Genomic DNA, 17,167 nt, shown 5'->3' with positions numbered 1-17,167 from the left:
CTGAAAGTCCTGTAGGCTTTAGGCCACATTTACCCTGCTTATGCGAGTGCCATCCAGGAGGGAGAAGTGGATTTGTGTTTTTAAAGAAGCATCCCAGAGAATTCTTGGCTCTATTGGAGGTTCACAGCCCATTCCTATGAATTATGACTAGGAATACAAAGGAACAGATGGAAGGAGGAAGAGGAGACTAGACCATAAGCCCCGCAACAGCCAGGTAGCCTGGGTGAGGAGTCCTCAGAAGTGGGTTGGGAGAAAGTTTACTGCTCTATGAAATGAGGGACGTGGGAGTTGGTCACAATGAACAGAGGACTGGAGATTCAAGTCCTGGAGAGAAAGGATGAGCAGGTCCCACTGAGCACATGTCGATTACTGATTTACATGGGACAATAATATTTCCAGGTAACAGTACACTTGTGTAAACTCTAGAAACCCTGGGATCACATACTCTAGTATACATGGGGCGCCATAAACTGAAAACAACTGGAAAGTGTTGTGAAATATTTCATGTGGACCTAAATATGTGACTACTGCATACTTTATTTGCATCTCTGAAGTTTCCAGAACTCTCATGACAGTTGTTCTTTTCCAGGAGGGAGCTGAATGAAGTCTCAAGTGTCCTAATATTCCAGTCCTTTTCCCTAGATTTCTGGGATACCCCTGCCCTTCTTTCTGATAAGGAGACTTTATCTCCTTATCTTGCATTTACTTTGGGGTTATCAGATGTGTATGAAGATCAAGAAATTGTTCGATGGACTTATCTGCATGACATGGTCCATTTGCTCCCCTACAAGCCATGGCTCTCGGTGTCTTCCGACTTACCTCAAGAACAACCAGGAGTGACATGGAGAAAATGAGTCGGGAGTAGTCCCTGAGCACTGCTGGGTGTGATTCCCAAGCAAAACAAAACATGGCTTTTTCTTCACAGGGCTTTGACCCCCCATTATGGGGCTGCGCTGTGGGAACCTGTGGCAAAGTCGCCATAGTCTGGAAATTTACAACAGGACCAGAAACGCCTTGTGCAACCAAGGGCAGCACTAGGCCTGTTGTCTGAGGCGGCCGGTTCCCTGGATTGCAAGGCGAGGGGGCGGGGGCAATCTCTAAAGGAAATCCAAAGAGCCACGTTGTGTTTCTCTTAAGATTAAAAACCAAAAAACAACTGTTTACTTCACCAAGGCTGTTGGCCACTTCTGAAGCAGCAAACTAAGTCAGAAGTTCTGACGAGAAAGAGGCCCCAAGAGGGGAATGGGGGGAGTGCGCGGGTTCCACAGCTCCCCGACCCTTCACTGCTGGGCCTGAAGGTGGCCGTGGCGAGGGTGACGCCGAGGGGACTGCCACCTTCCACGTGGTCAGGAATCATCGGGCAACGCCCTCCTCCAAGTTGCTTTTTTTTTTTTTCTCTCTTTTTGGGTCACACCCGGCGATGCGCAGGGGTTACTCCTGGCTCTGCGCTCAGGAATTACCCCTGGCGGTGCTCAGGGGACCATATGGGATACTGGGAATCGAACCCGGGTCGGCCCTGTGCGAGGCAAACGCCCTACTCGCTGGGCTTTTGCTCCAGTTCCCTCCACGTTGCTTTTTTAAAGGAAAAAAAAAAAAAAGAAGGGGCTTCACTTCACTTCGGGCGTCCCGGTGTCAACTCCAAGACGGAGAAAGGACGAGCGGGAAGGGCGTCCCGGTGCGCCGGGTCTGAAGGTGACTGGACGCTCGCGCCTCAGCGCTGTTCGGAGGCGCCTCAGCCCGCCTCAGCCCAGCTCGGACACGCCTCGGGTCGCCTCAGCCCGCCTCAGCCCGGCGCGGACCGAGCACTCGGGTCGCCTCAGCCCAGTTCGGACACGCCTCGGGCCGCCTCAGCCCAGCTCGGACACGCCTCGGGCCACCTCAGCCCGCCTCAGCCCGGCGCGGACCGAGCACTCGGGTCGCCTCAGCCCAGTTCAGACACGCCTCGGGCCGCCTCAGCCCAGCTCGGACTCGCCTCAGCCCGCCTCAGCCCAGCTCGGACACGCCTCGGGCCACCTCAGCCCGCCTCAGCCCGGCGCGGACCGAGCACTCGGGTCGCCTCAGCCCAGTTCAGACACGCCTCGGGCCGCCTCAGCCCAGCTCGGACTCGCCTCAGCCCGCCTCAGCCCAGCTCGGACACGCCTCGGGCCGCCTCAGCCCGCCTCAGCCCGGCGCGGACCGAGCACTCGGGTCGCCTCAGCCCGCCTCGGACACGCCTCTGGCCGCCTCGGGCCGCCTCAGCCCCCCCTCAGCCCGCCTAAGCCCGCCTCAGCCCGCCTCAGCCGGCGCAGTGTCGCCGCGGCCGGCGCGACCAGGTGGCGGGGGGGGAGCCGGCGTGCGCGCGCCCGCCTCCAGGGCCGCCCCCGGCCGCGCGCGCCGGTAGTTCGGTCCGAGGGGGCGGCCCCGCCGCAGCCGAGGCGCGCCCGGGCCTGAGGCGGGAGCCGGTCGGCGCGCGGAGGAGCCGCCGAGGCCGGGCCCCGCGCAGCGCCCGCACGGTCGCCCCCCGGGCCTCCCCGGGACGCGGGCAGGAGGCGGCGCGCGCCGGCCACCCCCGCGCGTTCTGGGGCTGTCCCCGGCGCCTCCATCTTGGCGGGACGGCGGCCGGCCCCGCGGGAGGGATGGCCTTCAGCCCCTGGCAGATCCTGTCCCCCGTGCAGTGGGCCCGCTGGACGTGGTCGGCCGTGCGCGGCGGGGGCGCGGCGGGCGACGAGAGCGCCGGGCCCGAGGGCGAGCCCGAGGAGGAGGACTCGCAAGCCGAGACCAAGTCCTTGAGCTTCAGGCAAGTCCACGCGTCCCCCCCGCGCCGGACGCGGACGCGGACGCGACCGTGCTGCCCCTCCACCCACCCACCCACCTACCCCACCTACCCATCCGCCCACCCACCTACCCATTTACGCACCCATCCGTTCACCCACCCACCTACCTACCTACCCATTTACCCACCTACCCATTTACCCACCCATCCATTCACCCACCCACCCACCTACCCACTTACCCACCCATCCACCCATCCATCAACCCACCTATCATCCACCTACTTACCCACTTACCCACCCACCCACCTACCCATCCATTCGCCCACCCACCCATCTCCTCATCCATCCACCCACCTATCCATCCACCTACCCATCCATCCACCCATCCTCCTACCCACCATCCATCCACCCTCCCACCCAACCTATCCCATCCACTTACCCATTCCATCCACTTATTCATCCACCACCCACCCATCCCTCCATCCACCCACTCACACTCATCCATTCATCCACCTTTCCTCCCTCCCCCAGCCCCCACCCCTCCCTCCATCCCTCCCTCCCTGCAGCCGCCTCCTATGTGCTGTCGCTGTCGCATCACCATTTGCCTGGCAATGCTGCGTCCTAACCTGGGGCCATGGCTCCGCAGTGCGTTTGCAAGTTCAGAAGTGTGCCTGTGCATTTCCTCGGCCCTGGTTCATGCTCAGCCTTCTGACCCCCCACCCTGAGTCCGCAGCCCCCCTGCACTTTGCTCTGCTCCCGGCGCACACGCACACACACACACACACAGTCGCTGGCTGGACCTTGCTGGGTCTGACAATGCAGCCTGGGCTAAAGAAGGGCATGTGATGACAGGCTTCGGGCAGCTGGTGAGGAGCGGGTGCTCCCAGCCGAGCTGTCACTGCGATCTGTGGGAAGCAGGTGGCAGCACCTCAGCCGTCCCCAGTGAGGCCTAGGCAGGTAGAGGGGTCTGTCAAAGAAAAAGGCATTTCAGCAAAAGTGGCTCATGATTCTTTTTAGGGGGAGGGGATGAATTTGTGAACCTCTGGGAAAGGGCGCCGATGAGTAAAGGAGTCTGTTTGGAAAGCGCTTTTTTTTTTTTTCAAGGTGTGCAGACGGGCAATGGGGGTGGGGGGAGAAGAATGACTTAAAAAAGAGGTGCTGCTGAAAAGCCCTGAAGGATGGAGACTTCGGGGAGACAGGATGGCAGACAGAAGCACAGTGTGGACACCGACGCAGCGCCCACAAACAAACCTGGCGGTCCTGGGGCCGGTGGGTTGTGCAGATACACCCAAATGCTGGATTTTAGCCTTTATGGATATATAGGTTCTCAGGGATGTCGCAGATGCCTTTGAAAGTGGTAATTCCTCATTTTTCCTCCTTGGCAGCTCGGATTCTGAAGGTAATTTTGAAACCCCTGAAGTGGAAACTCCCATCAGATCACTTCCCGAAGAATCCTGTAATCCAGTTTTGGGATTGACAGCACCTGGGGCCAGAACCCAAGGTAAAGGAAGACTTTCATTTTCTGCCTCTTAAACTTGAAAATTTCAATGAGGAAAGGACAGGTGATAATTAGGGCCACTTAAAACAGGGCTGGGTCGTCTCCTGACAGAGAAAAGAGCAGCTTTAAAGCTCTTTGCTTGTTTGAAATGTTTGTTACTGGTGTTTAGGAGGGGCGGAGGTCACAGCTTTCTTCTGTCTTCTATCTTTCAAGTAGGAGCTTCTCAGCAGGCAGTTCCTGCCAGAGGTTCTCCCCAGCACCTCAATTCGCACCTTTCCCCCACCCCCCCAAGTCTAAAAGAAACAAAAAACCCCCACAGCAATGCAGTGGGGGGAGGTATGTTTAGATTTGGCCTATTCCAAGAAAACTTGCATTTTCTCAGTTTAGGGGTGTGGCTGGAGACAAAATTATAGGTATGAGTTTTTTTTCCTGATACGGAAGAATTTTAGCAGTTTGAAAATTGCTTACTCCACTCTTCTGCACAGGGTGAACCACTTATTCTCCCCAAAGCCTAGTAGAGATTCTCTCCCAGCCCTTTTCGGGCCCAACCTTGAGCCTGCCCTTCATCTGCAGACTCTTAATTAGCAGAAACCCTTTTTGTCCTGCAGCCAGTTTTGAGGAAAATTTTACCTGTTCTCATGGAATGCAATCGATAGAATAAATTCCCTGTGCTCCCTTAGCTAACTTTACAAAAGAATGTATGTCAACCCTGTTCGGTTATTGTGGAGAAATCTGAAGGAGGGAATGGTTCAGGGCAGGACTCAGATCCTCAAAAATATTGGTGAGGCACAGACAGGATTCCTGAAGGGGGATCGAGGGTGCAAGCATTACAGATTTTCTGAGGAGAAAACGCTAGCTCCAAAGGATCTGCAGAGATTGGAGCCTGTGGCAAGGTGAGGTTCAGTGGTGGAAGGGTGGCAGCACGGCCAAGGCCACTGTGACTGGAATGGCATGCCTAAGCAGGGGCCTGGGACTGAGGTCAGCAGGTGGGGGAAATCTGGGCTATCCAAGCCCAGATTTCTCAGATCTACAAACCACTGGCTGCAATGTTAGCTTCCTAGAGCCATCTTTAGAAAGAGCCTCCAGGGAGCGATGGTACAGTGGGTAAGGCATTTGCCTTGCACGCAGTCAACCCAGATTCAATCTCTCAATATGTCCCCCAAACATATACTCCGCTAGGAGTAACTCCTGAGTGCAGAGTCAGGAGTAACTCCTAAGGGCTGCTGGGTGTGGCCGCAAAACAAAAAAGAAAGTGCCTCCAAATCATGGTCTTAAAACAACAGAAACTCGTTTTGCTCAAGTTTGGGAAGAAACTGGCAGCCTGAAATCCTGCCTGTCTCTTCTATCCTTTCTGTGCTGCTGGCAACTCCTGATGTTTCTGTCCCGTGGACACCTTCTCTTTGTGGCATGTGCTCCCAGAGTGTCCCTGTATTTTCACATGGCACTCCTATAAAGACACCAGCCTCTAGGTTTAGCGACCACCATTGAACTCATCTTAACTTGATGATATCTGCAGAGATTGTCACTGTCACTGTCCTCCCGTTGTTCATCGATTTTTCTCGAGTGGGCCCAGTAACGTCTCCATCATGAGATTTTGTTGTTACTGTGTTTGGCACATCGAATACGCCACGAGGAGCTTGCCAGGCTTTGCCGTGTGGGCGAGATAACACTCCGTAGCTTGCCGGGCTCTCCGAGAGGGGCGGAGGAATCGAACTTGGGTTAGCCATATTGGCTGCGTGCAAGGCAAACACCCTACCCGCTGTGCTATCCCTCCAGCCCTTCTGCAAAGATATTACTTCCAAATAAGGTTGTATTCAGAGTGTGGGGGCAGGTGTAAGCACTTAAGCATTTCATGGGAGAAGTTGGGCTGCAGCTATCCTTACTCCTGGCTCTGCCCTCAGGGATCACTCTGGGGATCCAAACAGGGTTGGCTGCATGCAAGCCAGCTACCTTTCCTTCTGTACTATCTCTCAGTGCCTGGTGCTTAAATGCCTTTATGGATTTCCTAGGGAAGTCAAATTGTTAAATGCTAGAGCTGGAATTATTGGATTTGTCAGCTTTTTTGTGACTTGATTTCGCTTTATTTTATGAAGCCACTGTCAAGAATTCTGTACTAGCTTCAACTGCTTTTTTGTTTTGTTTTTACTTGAGAGCCACTTAAGTTTAGGGCTTCTTCTGACTCTGCTCTAGGGTCAGATGTCAGCTGCTTTTTGCTGTAGTTTCAGACAGACAGCGTTGGCACATCTATATGCTAGAGGACTTGAGCACGACACATTGCTTTGTGTGGAGCATTGCTTTATGTTTCAGTGACAAGATACCTCTTGTTTTTTGTTTTTCATGGCTTTCTCTCTCTCAAGATTGGCACATTAGAAGAGAGATTTGAGAACTGTCTTTTTGGGGTTGGGGGACATACCCGGCAGTACTCAGGTCTTATTCCTGGATCTCTACTCAGGTGTTGCTCCTGGTGGGCTCCGGGGACCACATGGGATGCTGAAGGACCCCAGTTGGCAGCATGCAATGCAAATTCCCTTCCTGCTGTTATTATTGCTCTGGCCCCTTAGAACTTTTTTCTTTTCTTTTTAAATTTTTAAAAATTTTTTTCTAATTGAGTCAGTGAGATTCGCAGTTGCAAAGTTGTTCATGATTGAATTTCAGTCAGATAATGTTCCAACACCTGCCCCTTCACTGGTGTACATTTCCTACCATGAGCTGAAATGATAATACAGCAGGTAAGATGTTTGTCTTGCATTCAGCTGACCCAGGTTTAATCCCTGGCATCATATATAGTAATCTAAGTGCAGAGCCAGGAATAAGCTTTGGGCATTGCCAGAAGTAATCCTTGAGTAGAGAGAACCAGGAGTAAAACCTGAACATCTCTGGGTATGGCTCCCTCCTCCAAAACAAAACTCGAGCGGGCCCAGTAATGTCTCCATTGTGAGACTCGTTACTGTGTTTGGCATATCGAATACATCACAGGTAGCTTGCCAGGCTTTGCCATGCGGGCAAAATACTCTCGGTAGCTTGCCGCGCTCTCCCAGAGGGGTGGAGAAATCAAACTCGACAAATAAAAGTTAAATATTCGGGGTTGTTTTATCTTTGTTTTTGTTTTTAAAGAAACATTTTGCAGTTTTGCATCAGAACCATTTTGTGTCTCAACTCATTTGTTGTCAGGTTAGTCCTACTCCTACCATTCTGTTAGTTGGTGGGCTATATTCATCCTAGCATATTCTTTGCTAATTGAATAGAGGTCTGTGGTCTGGCCCCCAGAGCCAGGGTGACCCAATTGTTTGATTCTTCCTGCACAGCTGACTGATTACAAGTTTTGGTAACTTCCAGTGCATACTCTTTTTGCTCTCGGTAAAGCTTTCCTTCTAATGTCACGAACCAGGACAGCTGTCTGGCATCATCCATGATTACCTATCATGTCAATGGGTTCATTAGTGTACAGTGTAAGAAAGAACTGCTCCATAAAATTGGTCAAATTAGCATCTTTCTGTTTGTGTGTTTTTGCTTGGCAGTGCTCAGAAGCTGCCTGTGGGTCACTCCTGGCAGTGTTCAGAGAATCATGCAGTGCCAGGTTTGGAATCTGGGCCTTTTGCATGCAAAGTATGCTGCCCTCAGCCTATTGAGTTCTCTCCAGCCTTTCAGTTTAAGGTCTCAAAATAAGAGGGTGGAGGATGGAGCGATAGTACAGCAGGTAGGGCATTTGCCTTGCATGGGGCTGACTCGGGTTCAATCCCCATCATCCCATTAGAGTCCCTGGAGCACCGCCAGGAGTAAGCCCTGAGCATTGCTGGGTGTGACCCTCCCCCCCAAAAAAAAAGGTTGATTATTGCTCACCAACCTCATAGTATCTTACTCTCTTGGGCTTCTTCTACCCAACAATTAGAGCAGAGACATTTGTGAGGTGACATCACCTTGGAAGAGGCTTTTGAGAGAGACACTTGGAGGTTCATTCTTCTCTCATGTGCTTATGCTGTGGTTTTGTTAAGTTTGCTCAATCTGTTTTGGCCCTTAGAAAAACAGTGGCTATCTCTACTGTGTGAGGCCTTCTTCTCAACCTTTTCTCTGACTTGACCTCCTAACTGTGCCCACCCCATCTTACTATTTTGCCCCCTAGTCTTGTACTGTGCCATTTTCATATGTGGTCCCATATGGCTTCTGTTTGAGAAAAACTCTGATTTGGGGGCATACTTGACTGCTCAGGGCTTACTATTCGTCTGTGCTGACGAATCATTCCTGGCGGTGCTTAGAGGACTGTAAGTGGTGCTGGGAATTGAACCTGTTTTGGCCACATACAAGGCAAGTGCTTTCACTCACTATATATCTCAGTTTCTGCAAAAGAACTTAGAAAATCTTGAGTGAATTAGTTAAACCTACTTGGTTTGATGTGTTAGTTGTTTGCTCAATCTGTTTTGGCCCTTAGAAAAACAGTGGCTATCTCTACTGTGTGAGGCCTTCTTCTCAACCTTTTCTCTGACTTGACCTCCTAACTGTGCCCACCCCATCTTACTATTTTGCCCCCTAGTCTTGTACTGTGCCATTTTCATATGTGGTCCCATATGGCTTCTGTTTGAGAAAAACTCTGATTTGGGGGCATACTTGACTGCTCAGGGCTTACTATTCGTCTGTGCTGACGAATCATTCCTGGCGGTGCTTAGAGGACTGTAAGTGGTGCTGGGAATTGAACCTGTTTCGGCCACATACAAGGCAAGTGCTTTCACTCACTATATATCTCAGTTTCTGCAAAAGAACTTAGAAAATCTTGAGTGAATTAGTTAAACCTACTTGGTTTGATGTGTTAGTTGTTGCCTAAAGTATTTCAGTTTTTTGGAAGGGCCACCATTTTGTGTAGCTGGGACTTCCCACATGCTGAGCCAGATCCCTGGCCCTTAAACTGTAAGGTACTATACTTATACTAGTCTTCTATAATAGGAGTACCAAATAGTATCACTCAGATGTTGGAGGTCTTATGGGGAATGGCAGAGTTCTTTGTCCATACCACTTTGGTATTTTAAATCTAGCCTTTCTTGTCTTTTTTTTCCCTTTTTTTTTTTTTTTCTTTTTTGGTCATACCCAGCGATGCTCAGGGGTTACTCCTGGCTCATGCACTCAGGAATTACTCCTGGCGGTGCTCGGGGGACCATATGGGATGCTGGGAATCGATCCCGGGTCGGGCCACGTGCAAAGCAAACGCCCTACCTGCTGTGCTATCACTCCAGCCCCTTTTCCCCCTTTTTTAATGATTTTTTAAAAATAATTTATTTATTGAATCACCGTGAGTTACAGTTACAACGCTTTCAGGTTTGTGTTTCAGTCGTACAATGATCAAGCACCCACCCCTCCACCAGTGTACATTTTTCACTACCAGTGTCCCCAGTATCCCTCCCCAAGCCCCATACCCCCTCCCAACCCTCCCCCTGCCATTATGGCAGACAATTTCCTTCTTATTCTCTCCCTACTTATGGGCATTATGGTTTGTAATACAGATAATGAAATAGCTTTGCTTTTCATTTTGTTTCCTTTGGGGCGCGCCAGGTGATGCTGGGGAGACAGAAGGAGTAAGGGGGGGAAAGGGGGAGCATGCCATGCTGGGGTTGAACCCTGAGCTTCTGCTCACAGGGCATCTGTTTGGTCCTATTTCCCCAGACCCTTAAGCCTTGTTACCGAACTAAATGTGGGGATTATGAAAAATTTGCAAAACCAAAATGGATTCAGAGCCATCTGTGTACTGAACCTGAGGGGTTTTCTCATAGCGCTTCCTGGTGTTGAATTTCTTGGATGAAAAGGGGCCTCAAGTAGAAAACTTTTATTTATTTATTTATTTATTTATTTATTGCTTTTTTTGGGGTCACACCCGGCGATGCTCAGAGGTTACTCCTGGCTCATGCACTCAGGAATTACTCCTGATTGTGCTCGGGGGACCATATGGGACGCTGGGAATCGAACCCGGGTCGGCCATGTTGGCTGCGTGCAAGGCAGACGCCCTACCTGCTGTGCTATCGCTCCAGCCCCACAAGTAGAAAACTTTTAAATATAGAAAAAGTTGAAGAAATCCTGGTTGGGATCAAAAACCAGCAGAGTGACATAAGACCAAATTTGACTTGTCATCTGGCCTAAGAACTAAGAATTGGTTGTACATTTGTGAATCTCTGGAGAAAAAATTGTGCGCATGCCTGTCATTTGTTTTGGGGGTCACACCTGGAGGTGCTTGGGGCTTACTCCTGGTTCTGTGCCAATTGTCATTTGCTTTGGGGGCCACACCCGGAGGTGCTTAGGGATTACTCCTGGTTCTGTGTTCGGGAGACACTCCATGCAGTGGTCGGGGGACCAGATGTGTTCCTGGGGATTGAAGCAGGGCCCACCGCGTGGAAGGCAAGTGCCGTAACCACTGTTCTATCTCTCTGGCCCTTTGGAAAAAACTTTGTGATGTGAAATTCAAGTTTTAGGGCTCAGAAACCATTTGTTTTAGGAGGAGTGTCGGAATGTAGCCTTGCTGGTTCCTTTAAGCATTGTCTCGAGCTGCTTCCACGCTGTTTGGGTTCTTGCAGTGACCTCAAGGTCTTGATGTCTGGCTCTTTACAAAAAGATCTGTTCACCTAGGTTCACATTTATTAGTCTGGTTGAAAATAAAAAGGTTAACTAGTTTGGGTGATGACTGTTTGAGAAAGTGGCAAACAGATTCATTAACAAATGAATTGTAGGCCCTGGTGTCATTATGTAGGTCCACATGGTCAGATAAGGCTGATCAGCTCCTTTGAAAAGTAGAAAGTAACAGGTGTGTCATGAACTTTATTTTCAGTTGGCAAAAGATCTAAGAAGTTAGGAAAAGAAACCAGGGTGATGAAAGTTTATCACTTGATAGTAGATACGCTTTGTGTGGTTATATTATATGTATTGAAATGGCTTACACTGTATACATTATAAGACCTAGAATAGAACTCTCGTTTCAATCTAAGCCTCAGGTTTTTAAATTCCAAGGCTGTGATACACATGTATAAACACTGCTCTGCAAACATTTTTCATTAGATATAGTTGAAAGGTGCCAGGTGAATCTTGACATACAGTTTTCCTAAGGATTTAAGTTAACATCCTTTCCCTGCTTCTGCCGTGGAGATTGTTTTGTTGGAATTTCCTAGAAGTAAAGGAACTAATTAAGACCTTTAGTGTTACCTAGTCATTTAGTTACCTGTGGCTCCTTCAGCATCATCCCGAAGTAATATTTTCATTTTAATATTATTTCAAGGTACCTAAGGCCTAAACCCCCCAGCAGTAAGATACAATTTCATTCCCTCACTCCTATTTAACACAACATGGAGAGCATCCTCGTTAGTAAGTGGGATCAGAACCATGCTTCCTAGTTGCTGTATTTTGTTTTGTTGTGGGTCCATACCCAGGGGTGCTTAGGGGCACTCCAGTTGCTGGGATTGAGCCCAAGACCTTCTGCATGCAGAGCTTGTGCTCTAGCCATCTTCCCTAGTTGCTCTGTATGTCCCAGAGTAAATGTGCCTTGGAGGGAACACCTCTACTTCCCTACGGTCTTTCATCCAAAGAAAATGTCTTTTTAGGGAAGGAAAAAAAGTAGTTTTTCTAACAGAGAGCATCTAGTATCTAGTGCGGGACTGGAGTAGTAATTAAATACAAAATTCAGGGGTCAGAGGCAAAGATTCTGTTAAGTGTAAATTTTTTTAATTATGTTTCTTATTATTTTTTAATCGCTGTGAGATACTGTTATAAAGCTCTCCTGTTTGAGTTTCAGTCAGCAGTAATCGATCACCCAACAACCCACCAGTGCACATCCTCCACCACCAAGGTCTCTAGTATCCCCCCCTTTCCCACCCCTTTCCCACACCTCTATGGCAGACAGTCTCCCCCATACTCTCTTTTGTACTGTTAGCATAAGATGTTGCATGGCCTCAAGAACAGCCATACGTTCCTGGAATTCTAAAATTTTAGATAATTCAGATCTGGAGAAATCTGCAGCAAGCGGGTTGGTTCGGAGATTCTTTTGTGTTTCTCTGGATCATGACCCATAAGGCGCTTAAGTAGCAGCCAGAGGCAGTTTGTGGGCGTGATCCCCAGGTTCCCATGGGGACAAGGGGATGAGACCGACTGGCCCATCCCCAACCCCCTGAGGCCTGGAGTTTGCCGTCACTGAACCCACATACCTGCACTTCTCACTGGGTTCTGGAAGTTGGTGTCCGCCAGGATTTTTAGGGGGCAGGTGGAGGGACAACGCCTGCCCCCATCTGAGGCACCCCGGTGAAGTTGGCCTGGCTTAAAGTCCGGAGGCATCTCTGCAATGAGCTGCTCGGTGTGGAGATTCTTTTGTGTGTCTTTGTATCATGGCCCTGTTTCCATCTTTTCCAGAGAAATAAACTATTGGCTTATGCCCTGCAGGGCACGCGGCACTTCACCCACAGCACATCACACCATCAGCCCTAATTGCGGCTTTTGATCTCTCTTGAGATTTATGGATTTCTGAAATAAGGCCAATAAATGAGCTTATATAGCTGAGCTGGAGGTGGTTTGTGGGTGTGGTTCCCACATAGCTGTTTTTTGGCCGTTTAATTTCTTGCTAAACTTGGCCCCAAGTTGTTGGGGTCTGGCCAAAGGCACAGCAGCAGTTTGGGGGTATGAGGAAGTCTGAAGGCACCATCAGGTTGCTCATGCACTTGCCCCGCAGGTACAGTTTGACCTGCTGGCAGCACCATAACCCCCAAGTGTAAATATTTTTATGTCAAAGCAGTATTTATTTTTTTTGTTATTTTTTTCTTTTTGGGGTCACACCCGGCAATGCACAGGGGTTACTCCTGGCTCTGCACTCAGGAATTACCCCCTGGCGGTGCTCAGGGGACCATATGGGTTGCTGGAAATCGAATCCAGGTCGGCCGCGTAAGGCAAACGCCCTACCTGCTGTTCTATCGCTCTAGCCCTATTTTTCTTTTAAAATGGGTAATACATCCAAAATGTTCATAAAATGCATTGTGTTAATTTAACTCATTTCGTATTTATACTCTCAATTTGGGGACTTACCTGAGTATCAAATATAGTGCTATGGCTTACTTTATTTGTATGTGTTTGTTTAATCACTCTAATAAAGTTACATTGCAGTAATTTGCAATCCATCAAAAAAAGAGATGTGTTCTAAAGTAATTTAATAATTTATATTTATATGTAATCTCTTTTTTTTTTTTTTTTCAAGAAACCGGTAATACTGTTCATAGGAAGCCCATGCAGTGTAAACCATTTAGTCACTATCCTCTTAACTAACAGTGGCAGGAAGATCCTGCTTGATCTACCCTGAACAGCAGCCTCAGGGTTTTGGTAACTCCGGGTTGCTAAATTATTCAATGACTATCAGTGTAGGGTCTGCAAAGCATTTATTCTCAGTTTGAGATCTCACCCTCACCTTTGCATGTACATGAGCTTAATTTTATGACTTCACACAAATATGGTTGAATTCTTAGTGATTTAGGTTGGTGATGACCATACTCAAGGAAATAGCAATGGTAGTGGAGGATTTCATTGATTTCCAAGTAAAGCATATCATTTGCCAGCTCTGAAAACCCAAATACCTTCCTAGCCAGGCCAGAAACTATCTTTCTTGTGTCATTTTTGGAAACAGAATAATAAATTACAATCTCTAGCTTTCCTACCGTCAGACTCTTGCTAGCAGACTATCAGTGTTCTGTTTCTAGCTGTATTTATTAGATGTTTTGGAAATAGCTGGGTTTGTGTCTTTTCCAGCATCCTGCCGGTTTTTATGACAATGGGGATGTAAAGTAGTAGACACATGATTGCCCTTTTTTACAGAATGAGAACACAAGGCCAAAACCTTCATAGTCGAGCAGGGTTTTAAATTCAGAGTTCTTTGGAACATATGCAGCTTCTCTTTCTGGGGAATGTATAAATCTCTCCATTGAACGAAAAGGAAACGCAGAGGAAATAAAGTTTTGTAAATACTAGGACAGAGTGTGAAAGTGTGTGATATGTAAAGACATTTTTTCCCCCTAGCTTGCGTCCTACTTGGTGGTCAGTCCCGATGATATAAAGGGACGCAATGCGGTGGCAAGTGCCTTAACCTCTGAGTTATCTCTCTGGTCCAGGACAGCCTCTTAAATAGCTTAGAACTAAATTTTTTCCCACATGTTATTTTGACGTGCACCATATAGGAAGTATAAAATATATTTTAGGAATTTTGAACATCAGCGTTTGCAGCACAGTGTAGCTATAAAGTCAGAAACAAAACAAGAGTGCTCTTGCCTGCTGCGACAGTACTGGGAGATTGAGAACATTTGCTTCAGCTCCTCAGTGAGAAACAGGAAGTAGACACATTCCGAAATAGCTTCTGCTTCCCTTCTCAATGTGAGTCATGATGTGTGGGTGAGGAGAGGCAGGTGCCGCTTGCAGGACGTTTGCACATGTAAGAAGCTTGTACTCAGTTACCTAGTGCGCATAACAAATCGCCCAAACATTTATTAGCGACTAAAAATGATAAACGTTTGTTATCTCATATGGTTTTCATAGGTCTGAAAAGTTCTCACAAGTCTAGAAGCAGCCACGCAGGATCTCCTGGCTTGGTGTTAGTTCTGGGAAGGCAATAACGGTGTCCACCAGAACTGCAGTATTCTGAATGCTTGACAGGGTTCACATTTATCTGGTCTGTTGCCTCCTTTACAAAAAAAAAAAAAAAAGAAAAACAGAAAGATTACTGTGTCCCCCTGGAAATTTTCCTTTAAGTGAACAAACAGAACATACCCCCATCTGCATGCATTGTCTTGCTTGTGTGTTCTTCCATCATGGCAGCTCCTGCCCTACCCAGCCGTCCTAGAGCAGAGTGACCTCTGGCCTGCCTTGCCTTCTGTGACTTCTGTGAGCCACACAGTTATTTGCATGATGTCTTTTTGGTAGCATAGGTTAGTCCAAGAGTGTGTTTGGTAGAGGGACTTGCTGAGGTCACCGTAGAGGCTGCCTTCCACTGTGTAACCACCTTAAAAAAAACACACAAAACTGGCTTTTACTCCTCTGGAGAACCCAAGGTTCTACCTTGAACACTTCTCTCTTTATCTCCCAGCACACTGCTTGATGTAAATTTCTTTAAAGAAAGCTATTTTAAGACATAAAAATAAATTCAAAACATACCAGGGTGCCTAATTTCCGACATTGCCAGATGTTTCCCTAACTCTCTTCCTTCACTCTCTCCCTCCCTTTCCTGCTAAGAGCTCAGGAGCAGAGGAGGCAGGAAAAATGGAAAAATGGTGTGGGTTCCTCCAGTGTTCCTGGCCTTTCTGGAAGTATGCGTGTGCCCCCGTGTCTGGAGGCTCCTCCATGGTTGCACATTCCTCCCTCCTTTTCTTGATTCGTGCGTTAGCTTCCAAGCTTCATGTGGGCGGCTGCTACTTTGTGGGAGAGGCAGTTGGTATTTTGCGTTTTCCAGCAATTATTTTTGAAGCGATGCACCTTGTGGTTGTTTGGCAGCAACGAAGTAAAGTTGCACAATTTCAGATCTCTGCATAGGGACTCCATCTGGTAGCACATGTCTCCTCTTTGTTCTCCGTCTGCAGTGGTTTGGGAATAGAGGAGACGTGGGGAGGGCCCCGTGGTTTCTAGGGCTGGAGGTTTCTCCTCTGTTGAACGGGAACCTCAAGTCCAGATGCTTGTGAAACGGAGGCGCATCTGGGACCTGAGAGATAGTACAGCGGACAAGACTCTTATCTTGCACTCGACTGACCTGGGTTTGATCCCTGGCACCCCATGAGGTCCCTTGAGCTCACCAGGTGTGAACCTTGAGCAGCAGAGCCAGGAATAAGCCCCGAGTACAGTCATGTGTAGCCCCCAAACCAGAAAAAATAAATTAATAAAACAAGGGGAATCTTGAGAACATTGAGCTGTCATTGTTACAGGGGATCCTCTGGGTGGGCAGATACTTCTTGATCCCCCAGCTTAAAAATGCTTGTTTTTAAAATCTATATTGTGGGGCTGGTGACTCCTTTAGGGTCAGGGGAATGAGACCTATTGTAGTTACTGGTTTTAGCATATCAAATATGCAATGGATAGCTTGCCAGGCTCTGCTGCGTAGGCGGAATACTCTCGGTAGCTTGCCCTGAATGATCGGTTTGAGGCTCTTCGTGTTCCTAGAACGAACAGACGCCATTGGGCTACACTAGCACATGACAGGGAAGGATGGGGACGTTACTGGCGCCCGCTCGAGCAAATCGATGGTTAACGGGAAGTCGAGTGATCAAGTGATTATGGGGCTGGAGTGATAGTACAGCGGGTAGGGCGTTTGCCTTGCACGGGGCACCCGGGTTCGATTCCTAGCATCCCATATGGTCCTCCGAGCACTGCCAGGAGTGATTCCTGAGTGCAGAGCCAGGAGTAACCCCTATGCATCGCCGGGTGTGACCCAAACAGCAAAAAAATAAATAAAATAAAAACTCTATTGTAATTTGAGGATAAAGAGGTGAGGAAAATATTGAAGACTATGACTTTAGAAGTCAGGACCAAAATAAGAGGCTTGGATGGTTGAAATTTTTTATATGCTAATTTAAAATAAAAGCATTTTGTGATACAATTATGGAAGACTCTATGAAGTTTTAACTATCTCTCAAAGGCTTTTTCTTTCACATTTTCTTTTGATATTTCTTAAAGCCAAACTTAAGCAGGAGGAAATTAATGTTCTCTATGGGTCAGTGGGTGGGTTTTTCCTATGGGCTTTTGTTTGTTTTTCTGTGGATCCTCTAATGGAATTGATCTCTTTGGCTGTTCAATTTTTTTCATACTGTATTTTTAAAATTTGTTGTGTGTTGCCCTGTGAGCATCAAGTACCATATGAATAGAACTTATTTTATCTGAAATAAAAACAAAAACAAAAAAACCCAAAAAACTATATTGTAATCTTGTCCTTCAGAGA

The 17,167-nt window shown here is 48.2% G+C and overlaps 1 protein-coding gene across 3 annotated transcripts in view; it reads left to right on the top strand.

Moving 5' to 3' along the window:
* The window catches only part of TACC1 (transforming acidic coiled-coil containing protein 1), a 111,222-nt gene that overhangs the window by 45,267 nt on the left and 48,788 nt on the right, over positions 1-17,167 (top strand). For 2 of the 3 annotated variants that reach the window (XM_056116930.1, XM_056116929.1), the window contains exon 2: positions 4,139-4,254. In XM_056116930.1, the coding sequence (XP_055972905.1) occupies positions 4,139-4,254 (116 nt within the window). Of the gene's footprint in view, positions 1-2,615; positions 2,777-4,138; positions 4,255-17,167 lie in introns of those variants that run through there. The other variant, XM_056116931.1, reaches the window with a different exon arrangement.

The sequence above is a fragment of the Sorex fumeus genome, unplaced genomic scaffold (genome assembly GCF_029834395.1).
Source record: "Sorex fumeus unplaced genomic scaffold, SorFum_2.1 ptg000033l, whole genome shotgun sequence".
Classification (NCBI taxonomy): Eukaryota; Metazoa; Chordata; class Mammalia; order Eulipotyphla; family Soricidae; genus Sorex; species Sorex fumeus.
This window is presented reverse-complemented; position numbering and strand designations above follow the sequence as displayed.